This window comes from Solanum lycopersicum, chromosome 7 (genome assembly GCF_036512215.1).
Source record: "Solanum lycopersicum chromosome 7, SLM_r2.1".
NCBI lineage: Eukaryota > Viridiplantae > Streptophyta > Magnoliopsida > Solanales > Solanaceae > Solanum > Solanum lycopersicum.
Window position 1 is genome coordinate 60,765,359 of NC_090806.1, and position 11,698 is coordinate 60,777,056.

The 11,698-nt window shown below is 34.2% G+C and overlaps 2 protein-coding genes and 1 long non-coding RNA gene across 6 annotated transcripts; all 3 read left to right on the forward strand.

Annotated features, from left to right (window-relative positions):
• The first annotated feature begins 263 nt into the window (after positions 1 to 263).
• LOC101055581 (Tau1) lies at positions 264 to 4,581 on the forward strand. Of its 4 annotated transcripts, none has more exons than XM_010325295.4 (5): positions 264 to 615; positions 819 to 1,000; positions 2,240 to 2,424; positions 2,510 to 2,672; positions 3,959 to 4,581. In XM_010325295.4, the coding sequence occupies exons 1-5, from the start codon at positions 612 to 614 to the stop codon at positions 4,283 to 4,285; spliced, it is 861 nt and encodes a 286-aa protein (XP_010323597.1). In that variant the 5' UTR covers positions 264 to 611; the 3' UTR covers positions 4,286 to 4,581. The 4 variants fall into 4 exon arrangements, with proteins under 4 accessions (XP_010323597.1, XP_010323598.1, XP_010323599.1 ...); XM_010325296.4 differs by having other exon boundaries at positions 309 to 597; XM_010325297.4 differs by having other exon boundaries at positions 613 to 714.
• A 3,151-nt stretch (positions 4,582 to 7,732) lies between these two features.
• LOC101259650 (alpha-1,6-mannosyl-glycoprotein 2-beta-N-acetylglucosaminyltransferase) lies at positions 7,733 to 9,882 on the forward strand. Its single transcript, XM_010325596.4, has one exon. It carries the CDS (start codon positions 8,259 to 8,261, stop codon positions 9,519 to 9,521), a length of 1,263 nt encoding a protein of 420 aa, XP_010323898.1. The 5' UTR covers positions 7,733 to 8,258; the 3' UTR covers positions 9,522 to 9,882.
• A 183-nt stretch (positions 9,883 to 10,065) lies between these two features.
• Positions 10,066 to 11,574, forward strand: LOC138337241 (uncharacterized). The gene is made up of 2 exons (XR_011210784.1): positions 10,066 to 10,707; positions 11,153 to 11,574. It is a non-coding gene; the product is annotated as an uncharacterized lncRNA (long non-coding RNA).
• Positions 11,575 to 11,698: the final 124 nt, after the last annotated feature.

Consider the following 11,698-nt stretch of genomic DNA (forward strand, 5'->3'; position numbering starts at 1 on the left):
GCTCTAGTTCTTGGGGCACCAATATCTCAAAAATATGACGGAATATATCTGCATACAGTTTACGATAGTTCGGAGTATACTTGTCCTTTCTTTTTTTTTAAAAAAAAACCATTATTAGAACTGATAAACTAAAGTAACTCATTATCGATAAAACTAGCAACTTATATTTATTCAAGTTATCAGTTTCGATTCGATTTTGAACGGTTAAAAGGGTAAAAAAGTAATTTAAGTATATAATGTGCAGTTTGCAAGATGTGATTGGCAGTGTATAATATATATAAAGAAAAAAACTGATGAAACTTTTTTCCAAAATAATGGAACATTCCTTTATTTAAACAAAGCATCATTAGTCTACCAAAGTATCTTCCAAACTCATTGGAGAATAAAAACACTTTTTTTTTTAACTCCATTATTTCAGTTGCCTTTTCTTTATTCATCACAAAGAGTAGCAGTTGAAGTAAAAAGAGAGAAAAATGACAAAAAAAGCTTTCCATCAATCAATTACACAAAGCTGCAGAAATCATGTTACCTGCTCTTTGAGTTAAAATTCTTGATCTGCTTTCTGGGGTTCCTCTAAATTTTTATACATATATAAAGGTAAAATTATAGTAATGGGTAAGTTACCAAATCCTTCATCTCTCTCTCTATCTGTATATCTAGTTTTTTTTCCCTTTAACTGGCATGGCTTACCTTTTCTTTAGTCTTTGTGTATATGTAATATTAGGAAAGATTTGATTTTTATGTGTTTTTTTGAGGTTTAGATATGGAATTTAGATGATTTTGTTTGAGATATGAATTGGGGTTTTTGTATTATGCAGTAATGGGGAATGTGAGTGGGAAGAAGAAAGAAGGAGAAAGTGCAGAGAGCTCTGGAATCAAGAATCAAGAACATGGAGAGGAGGAATATATGGAGTATGGTTTGTTTCCAGATTCTATGGTTCAGTCTCCTCCTCATAGTCCTAAAGCTTATCATCACTCTCCTTTGGATTTCACTCCACAGGTAAGAGGAGATAAGTGTTATAGTATATTTTTATGTAAGTTAGGTTGGCATTATCAAGATATAATTTTTTTCTTTATTATGTTAGAGTGGATTAGCACCCCCACCACATCAGTAGCGGAATGGACGGGTGGTTTACTTATATAGACTTAGGCAAAATCCTTTTGAAATTAAATTAGACTCAAATGTCATATATTCATTGTAGACTTTGCACCAACTCCGTGTTGCTTGCTGTATTCTTTTCGCTGTCTCCTTCTTCTTTGTATATGATTTGTTGCTCTTGAATCGAGTGTTTCTTGGAAACAATATTGCTACCTTCACGAGGTAGCGATAAGGTCTGCTTACATTTATCCTCCCTAGACCTTATTTATGGAATTTCAATGAGTATGTTGTTGATATGGACATTTATCCTTCCTAGACCTCATTTGTGAAATTTCACTGGATATACTGTTGTTATAATCATATCTTTATATAGTATCAAAGTCTGGTCTATATATATATATATATATATATATATATGGACCAGTTGGGCGTAGCCCGAAGGGGGTGTTAGAGTGGCTAGAATCCCACATTGATTGAACAATGGACTGGTGGTTTACGTATATAGGCATAGACAATCTTCACCTGATGAGTTTAGTTTTAGATTTAGTTAGACCTAGTACCATAACTTACCTATTTAACCTTGTGTTATGGCAAGTCATTGGTGTTCTTTTATTTGGAGTGAAGGTGTGTGTTATATGTATGTAATGTATCTGTTTCAAGAAAATCAAGTCTTCTATAAGTACTGTAGATCTTTTTCGTTTAACTTTTTGGCAGTATACTTTAGAAGGGAATGCTTAAATTGTTTTAAAGCTCTTCTTGAACTATAATTGTGTTTTATGAAGAATATATTTGGTAGGTGGTTTTTGCCTGAAGTGGAGTAAGTTAATTTTGGAGGTTGGAGATTTAAGTGGCAGTAGTATAAGATTCCTGCCTGTTGTACAAATTTTGTGGGGTTAATGTGTTGTGTTTGGTATGTTATTGGACTCAAAAGAAGATCATTTGGCCATTTGTTAGTCACATAATATGGAGGGGACCAACTGACATAATAAATATGAAGCATAAATATATGCCCCTTGTTTTTTTACAGCTCACTTGTTTCATTTCCTCAGTGGAACTTTTAGTAGAATTCAGGTATTGAAACTTTCCTCTATGTTCAGTTAGATTCCAACTATTCATCTTTATAGAAACTCTATTCTGCAGGTTCCAATTTTCCCCTTACAAAGGCCTGATGAAATATTAATGCAAAATCAAAGTGGTAACATAGTGCAAAAGACAATGGAGTATGGGGATATGCCTTGTGAAAATGGGATACCAACAATGATCACATGGAGTCATGGGGGACATGAAGTTGCTATTGAGGGATCATGGGATGGCTGGAAGACAAAGTATGTCTGATTGATTCTTCTTTCTTTTGTTGTATTCTGTCCCGTAATCTTGTTTACGAAGTGATTTCACTTTTTTTTACAATAGAGATTTCCTACAAAGAACAGACAAAGACTTCACTGTCATGAAGGTGTTTCCATCAGGCGTGTATCATTACCGGTTTATTGTAGATGGACAATGGAGATATGCTCCAGATTATCCATATGAACGTGATGATACGGGAAATGTGTTCAATGTCTTGGACTTGCAGGTAATCTTTTGTGAACCATTCTGATTTAGCTCTCAACATTGGATACTCGGTGTGATTCATTTGATCTCCTTGTCGATATATGCCACAGTAAAATGATCATCCATTTGCATATGTCAATATGACTGGCGAGACGTTAGTTGTGAAAGCATAAATTATTTATATGCTAAAGTATTTGAGGGAAAAGGTGGTAAATAGTCCTGTTAGGCAGTGACAAGATTGAGATACTGGGATAAGATCTGAAGTTAAAACAAGTAGCTTGAAGATAAGGTTACAGTGCTGCTTCCTAAATCCAGGTCTTGTCATCATCTGATGCAGTTATCGTTACCTATTTCCAGGCCTAATAATAATTTTTGCTCTTTCAGCCGTTGTGCCCTCCGAGATTTTCAACGGGCATAGAAAAATTCACCATCTAATGTAAGAATAGCTGTTATATCACTCACATGTACAACAACATACACAATATGTAATCCCACAAGTATACGACTCACATGTAGACCAGAAAAATAGATTATTGCCAAACAAGGTGAAAAAACAAAAGCAATACGAAGAAGCAAAACTAAACTCCTTCAACGTGCTTAATCTGTTAGTTATATCATGGGGTGCTAACGAGATTGTATCATCTGGGATATATACTACTTAAAACTGAAAGGATTCACCTGTAAATCTGTTATCAATAGTTTGGATTTCAAAGACGTGTAATGAATATAACTGCCTAATTAGTCTTTTCTGAAAAAGAATCTGGTCGGGGAGGCCAAGAAAAAGCATTATCTGTGGCTCTATGGCATTGTGTGTTGTTTTCTTTTCTCTTACTTCTCAGTATCTTGTACACCTTTACACTTGGGAAAATCTTTGTTTAATCTTCTCCGGCTTTACTAAGATCTAAGTTTTTGTTAATTACTAAGATCTACGGTGATGTTAGAGCTCAATTAAAACCAGGCACTCGACATTAGAAAAGACATTGCACAATCATACAGTTGCAATGCTCGAAGACGGAGTTCTTTCAGATTTAGTTAATTCGAGTGCTTGCTTCCTTTTTAAAATGCAAGACAATTTAGCCACTGCCACTAATATTTCCAAGCAAGCTAGGTGACCTCTCTGTATACTGTTACTGCAAATGCCTTATTGTGCTGAACCTGAAGATTCTACTACTTGCTTGATATGATGAAGCCTAAAGGACAATAGTCTATAAGGAGCATGTTAATCGTCTCTGACTATTACGCTGTTATGTCATTATCATTTCCTATAATCAACACAATGATTCTTCTTTTAACTCATATGTTATGCAGGATATTATTCCAGAGGTCCTAAATAACACCAATTGGTCAGACGCACCTCCTTCCCCTGAGTCAAGCTATAGCAATGCACCTTTCAGTTCAGAAGATTTTAGCGAAAAACTACCTGATTTGCCGCCTCTGTTGCAACAGACACCCCTGGACCAACCGTCTTCATCTGCTGGTAGTGTGGAGACATTTCGGAAGCCATTACCAGCAGTATTGAACCATCTTTACATACAGAAAACGCGTAGCAGTCAATCAATGGTGGTACTAAGTTCAACACATAGATTTCGCACCAAATATGTGACAGCAGTACTTTTTAAGTCCTTGAAAAAGTGAAAACACTTCCGAAATTTCCTGGAGTTGGAGATTCGTTTTGAATACGAAAGATGATAATGTAAGAGAAGGTAACAAAGGTCTCTACTACATGATGCAAGTGCTTTTTTGTTGTTTTGACAATCATTTCAGAAGTAAGCATCTGAATCTTACAGAAAATCTTGATATTTTTTGTATCTTCACATGATATTTACCAATGTGATGCTTCTCAATATCTGCAAGTGATATGTATTTACAATACACCACTGTAGTTTTTGAAAGAATTATAATTTGTAGTTATAGTTAGGATTTTGTAGTTATTTTTTTCTCTTTCCCTCTGCACTCTCGCTTGCCTCTCTCCTTTCTTGGCCATCTCTTCCTCGCATCTCTCCTCTCTATGATCCCTTCTATCGCCTCTATATCTCTCTTCTCTTTCAATGCAAATACAAATGATAACAATCAATTATTACATATGGTAATGATGAGTGTCAACTATATAGATTCTTTTCATCGATACAAAATACAAATGTATATGTATTGGTTGATACAATATTCATACAAATGACGAACTTGATACAATTATATCCGTTGATACAGTTACATTGATACAAACTGTATTTGTCGACCATATACATACTAATTACATATACAATCAGCAGACATACAAATACAATCATTGACATATATACATACTAGTTACATATATACAATTATTCAGCAGATATATAAATACAATTAGCCTCTCTCCTTTCTCTGCCTCTTTCTTGCTCATCTTTCTCTTCCCTTTCCAAATCTCGCTCGCCTCTCCCCATGTAGCTACCAGTCGTAATTAAGCAAATGATAGTTATTGTACTTGATTATTAATCTAATTTTAGCTATTTTTAAAATTTCCTTTAAATATTTTCCATCGTGAATGTATTCTCATTATATATATAATTTCAATAGAAACCCTCAAATGACGTGACAAGCTCTTCGATTTACATAAATCCACCTCTGATTTGAAGTAAATATTTTTTCAATAATAACTTGCTCATAATAAAAACAAATTCCACATTAAGTGATAAAATTGACGAATATATACATCTTTATCAATCACTTATTTAAACCTTATTTGTTTTCATTCATTTATCAACACGATAAAGTTTGAATCTTAGTATTCAGATTTTATCAAAATTATTTTTTCCAGGGGAAAACTACATGGTTAAGCAAATTTATACTATTTAATTACTTATCATAGCTATAGTTTGTTATAATTATCACTCACGACTAACATATATATTAATTACGTGGGCTGACTTCGAGTGTGTACAATTAGCCACATTTATAAATGTATAATTCGTCATAATATACAAATACATATGTATAATATACAATTATCTAATCGATATACATATACAATTTAACTCTCTCCCAATCTCGCTCGCCTCTCTCTCTCCCTCCCTATCTCGCTTGCTATATATAAATATGCATATGTATAATATACAATTATCTAAGCGATATACATATACATTTTACCTCTCTTACACTTTTTGCCCTCTCTCTCGCCTCTCGCCTCTCTCTCCCAGTCTCATTCGCCTCTCTCCTCCCTATATCATGTAGTTACGAATTATAATTATCAAACTATAGTTATGGAGAATAATTAGATAATTTTTGAGTGACTATATGTGAATGCTCTCCTATTTTTTTAAAAAATATTATTAAATAGATTTATTTTAACATTTTAATTAAATCGCAATTATTAAGGTTCTTTTTAAAAAAAGATATAGTCAAATATTATTTATGACTTTGAAAAAATTTAAATAAGATTTATAATAAAGTATTGATATCATTAACCAAATGTTATCTATCAAATTTCTTTTTTAACAAAGATGGCATTACTCCATCTACTTCCATTGCTAACTGAATTCGTTATTTATCATTTATCAAATACTAATACTACTCACCAACCAGAACCATTATTATTTCTCATAACTAGGGGTGACAGAATGATAATTTATATAAGTATTTATTCATATTTATCTGTTTTAAATTAATTGGATATTCAATTCATTTAAATAGACAAAGGATGAATAATATTCATATTACTTATTATAAGCGGATGGTGAAATGGGTACAATAAATAAAAAATATTTATTCATAAAAAAAAGTATTTATATATTTTTTATGTTTGGTGTTGATTAAGGGGTGGTGGGGGTACTGAAGCAAATCTATATTAACTTTCTTTTTAGGAAGGGATTTTTTTTTGGGGGGGGGGAGTGAGGGTGACGTGTGTGATAAAATATTTTGTTTTGAAACCTTTGAACAAGATTTTACTATAATAATTATTTACTTTATTCGTAAGGTAACTCGTTTTTATCTATTTAAGGTATGAGTTGAATTGAGTATTTTATCCATTTATGTAACTCGTTTGATCGATTCATATTCAATTTGATTCACTCATTTGTTACTCTTAGCCATAACCATCATTGCCTCAAATCACAATAGTTTAGATGTTTTCAGTTGTCACTACTAATCATCATCACCAACATAATAGGCAAAACGGTCATCTAGCGTATAATTTGTCAAAAAATATGTGGCGTGTAAATGTCAATTGTCAACATTATGAGCGTATATTTAATTTTGTAAAGCTTCAACACACTTGAGATGAGATTTTTGTACATTCTTCACCTAATTTTTGACTACACCACTAATCACCAATCTATCAATGCAGGCTTCATCGAAAGGCTCTCCGCCTCGTGGCATTATTGGGTTCGCTTGCAAACAACACTTCTCCTCTCGCCTATCACATAAACCTTTTATTATACTGAAGATCATCATCATCATCAATCACCATAATAGATAATCACCAACCATCAACACAAATCGCCAATACAAAGCACCAATACCTAGTAGTATATTTTATAGGGAATTTTATAGATATAGTACTAATAGCTAATTACATGTTATTTCTATTCTTTTTCAAATTACAAAATTTTCTTAAATTTTAATGGAATACGGATACACCTTAAAACAATCTGATTCACCGCGTTTTGATTTCAGATACACTCTTCAACGTCCCGATACATTACTTATCAATTTCGAATACGTTATTCAACATCCTGATACATCGCGTTAAGTGGTGTATAGGAAAGAGTAGAATTTTTTTGTATATTTTTAAATAGTAAGAAATGAAAAAACATATCCGCACCGGATAATACAATACATTCACCCCATGCATTTTAATTTACAATCCATTTTACATAATCTTAATTAATTAATATATATATTACTTTATTAAATAACGTAATAATAGAAATTTTACAAATATAGTAAAATAAATTATGCATTTAGATAAGTATTTGATATTTTATATGAGAGGGGAGAGAAAAGTCCAATTAGGTCGAAAATGAACTTTATGATGTGATCTCTTTTAGTTTAACTTTAAATCTACTTCAATTTATTAACAACCCCCCACCCCCCTCTAGTACTTTTGTGAAAATTCCACTGAAGAACCCAAAGTCTATCATATCTCTAGATTAGCCCCCAAAAGATCTAGGTCTCTTACTTTTGTGTCCACAAGACTTTTCACTTCTTAATTGTTCATTAGTCGTTTCTGTACTGGACTTTATTGCACACTTTGACTGTTCTTGGATATTTTGCCATAAATCTGAGCCTCCAAAATTTGATATTTTCATATAGTTTTGATCAATCTTTGATATTATCTCCCTTTTGGAATTTGTCAAAAAACCCTCTAGTTTCCATATTGATGGGGTTTGTCTATTTTCATCACTACATCTGAAATTCTTCAAGTTCAGTACTGTTGGGGTTGTAAATCTCTTCATTGGGTGTGCTAAAAAATCCAACTTTGAAGATTCTTGATTCTCCTTTTTGATCTGTAAGCTACTGTTTTAATGTCAGTTCTTTGGTGATAGCTTTTTTAGCTTTTAACAAGTTGGATTCATTTCCTGTTCTTGATAGGGTTGTTTCTTTTTGTGTGTGTTATAGAGATAGTTTAGTTATGGCTTCATGTAAAAAAGGAAAAATGAAAGATGCAGTTTTTAGGCGTTTAGTATCTCTAGCATTGATAACTGTGTTTGGAATAGTTTTAATTTTGATTCTCTTTAGGAGTAATACAATTTCTAGTTTGATAAACAGTGACATTTATGAGAGTACTGAAAGTATTGAAATTATTGAACCGAAAATTCCGAAACTCCTCTTGCAAAATGAGTTGTCTGTGAGCTTGAATAAGAGGAATCAGATCCCTCCAAGAAACTTGGATTTGTATCCAAAGTTAGTGAAAGATCATGTAGTTATTGTTTTGTATGTTCATAACCGGCCTCAGTATCTTCAAATCGTGATCGATAGCCTTTCTCGCGTGGAAGGAATTAGTGAGACTCTGCTGATTGTTAGTCATGATGGATATTTTGAAGAGATGAACAAGATTGTGGAAGGCATCAAGTTCTGCCAAGTGAAACAAATATTTGCCCCTTACTCACCTCACATCTTTTCCAATAGCTTTCCAGGTGTATCGCCTAGAGATTGTAAAGATAAAGATGATCCAGTTGAGAAACAATGTGAGGGAACTCCTGATCAGTATGGGAACCATCGGTCACCAACAATTGTGTCATTGAAGCATCATTGGTGGTGGATGATGAATACTGTGTGGGATGGGCTAACAGAGACTCGTCACCACTCAGGTCATATTCTCTTCATAGAAGAAGACCATTTCATTTATCCCAATGCATATCGCAATATGCAGTTACTTACTGAGTTGAAGTCAAAAAAGTGTCCCGATTGTTATGCTGCTAATCTAGCGCCATCTGAAGTGAAGTCGAGGGGAGAGGGATGGGAATCTTTAGTTGCAGAAAGGATGGGCAATGTGGGTTATGCATTTAACCGGACAGTGTGGAGGAAAATTCATAATAAGGCAGCAGGATTTTGCACTTTTGATGATTACAATTGGGATATAACAATGTGGTCGACAGTTTATCCTTCATTTGGTTCTCCAGTTTACACATTACGTGGGTCTAGGACCAGTGCCGTTCATTTTGGGAAATGTGGTTTGCATCAAGGTCATAGTCGTAATCTAGCTTGTATGGACAATGGCAATGTGAATATTGTTGTCGATGAACTTGATAAAGTGGCAAATATCAAACCAGAATGGGAAGTTCGGAAATATGATCACCAGGCAGGATATCAGGCTGGTTTCAAGGGATGGGGAGGCTGGGGAGATGTACGGGATCACGAATTGTGTGTGGAGTTTGCTAAAATGTATGTCTGAGGGTGGTCTTGCACTTTCTGAAGAGTGATATTTTGAGCTTCACAACCATACTACTTTTAAGGTCTGGAAACCATGGAAATCACTCTTTAGTGTAAAACATGTGTAAAGTTTTAGGAATGACGTTATGTTTTGCATTCACAGGCCAGCTATTATTGAGTGCACACTAAATTTTGTTTTGCATCCCCTTTCTGGATAGTGGTGGCACTCTGAGCTTCACAATCATACTACTTTTTAAGGTTTGGATCTTTGTGTTTCCATGCAGATCATTATTAGGTGTAACACGTGTGTAAAATTGTAGGAATGACGTTATGTTTTACATTCACAGCCAGCTATTATTGAATGCATACTAAATTTTGTTTTATTTATAGTTCTTTGTTTATGTTTACAGATAGGTAAGTTTTTTAATTCCTTGATTGCACCTATAAACCTTTTTTGTCCAAGATACTTTTTCTCTCTTAAGGTTCTTTTATTTGGGCAGTATGCAGTGATAGATATATTTTCTGGATAAGGTATTAAATTAATGGTAGAAAAATGCCGATGCTTTGGGGGGGGGGGGGGAGTAAAATTAAGTTCTCATGGCCAGGTGTGGTTTTTCGTTTCTGAGTACGTTCAGTAGGGTTGTCTTGGTGCTGGCGGAACATCTCATTTAATACTGAGCAGCTTTTCCTTGTTGAGTTAGAAATATTTATCATCTCATGTTAATCGTTGCATCCATTACGTAGTTTCTACTGTGACCTTTGTTATCTGCTAAGTTCCTTCAACTACAATGACAAAATAGTCTCACCAAATGGTGGGTTGCAAGTCACTTTTTTATCAGAAATTGCAAGGATTCTTCAAAAAGGATTCGGCTAAATATATCAGCTTTTTATTTTCAAAACGAAGAAAATTCTCTACTAGTTACTTACTGTACTTCCAGAAATGCTTAGCTATGTTCAATTTTTACAGCTTGCTGTAGTTGAAAGTAGAGCCTGTTTTCTATGTTCTGACCAGGATTTTGTAACTGCTTAACTCATTAGAGTTGGTGTATCTGAAAATAGTTCCTTCAACATTAATTGGTTCTTTCCTGTACCATAAACAAAATGGACTTTTAGAATACGGATAAATTGATCAAGGCGGTGGCCTATCACCCGATGAGCTGGAGTAACAGCCTTGTGAACCAATCTTGGTTCAAATCCGGCGATACTAGGTAATTTCTTCTCATCTGTCTAAGCAACCTAGAGTTACCTTGTACATGTGTTGATCAATTATTTGAGGTGCGTGCAAGCTAACCATGATACCATTGTTATTTGATATAACGGACATCTAGAATATCTAAGAAGCTAACCATGATACCATTATTATTTACTATAACGGACATCTAGAATATCTAAGTGTCTGGTGATTGCACAGAAATGCATGAGTTTTATGTGAGTCACAGAACTCGTAAGGATTTTAACAGACAAAGAGGGGATTAGTAGGTTTATGTCGTCGTTATTTTCTTCTCTGGAACCAGTTTTACTGAAGTGGTGGTCTAACTAGATTATGGATATGGAAATGTTGTGCCTGTCGAGATAAAGCATCTTTTTCGTATTTATTTCCATATGTCAACAAGTGTTCATCATCTGATGATATTAATCTCTGTTTTTTTTTAGCTGTAACATCTCTGTGTATCGTCCATTTGACACTAGAGCACATAAACCTTGAATGTGTGGTTTTCAAGGGAATAAGCTGATATCGCTCGTGTCTATTGAAAGAGATGCACACACTGTGCTCACTTGATGGTTCTCAGCTAGCTTTCACATTAAACAATTGCGACATTGGTGTCTCCGATTACAGACTTATATTGAGAAAAAACTTGGACTCAAGTATGATTTTACGCACCTGCCTTACTTTTCTAGATGGAAAAGTTGTTGTCGTGTGATGAGAGTTCACGGGTTTAAACCCTTGAACACAGCCTTCAGTAGAAATGCAAGGTAAGACTTTGTACAATAGGGTTCTTCTCTGGAGCTTTAATGTATCGGGCTGCCTTTTTTGTTTTCATCGCAAATGACGTCAAAAGCCATGTCTTTGTGCATCTAGTTCCATATATTAGCACAATTGAGGGTGGTTGGTTGCAAACAGAACGAATACGCGTGTGTGCTAGTTTCTTGGAAGCTGTTGGGAAATCACGTCCAAAACGAAAATAGTTAAAATGACTG

Bases quoted from the DNA above. Each gene is read 5' to 3' on its own strand.
- LOC101055581 (XM_010325295.4), top strand. The intron at 1,001-2,239 runs GTAAGAGGAGAT...TCTATTCTGCAG, and splicing joins CTTTGGATTTCACTCCACAG to GTTCCAATTTTCCCCTTACA. The intron at 2,673-3,958 runs GTAATCTTTTGT...TATGTTATGCAG, and splicing joins TCAATGTCTTGGACTTGCAG to GATATTATTCCAGAGGTCCT.
- LOC101259650 (XM_010325596.4), top strand. From the start codon at position 8,259: ATGGCTTCATGTAAAAAAGGAAAAATGAAAGATGCAGTTTTTAGGCGT.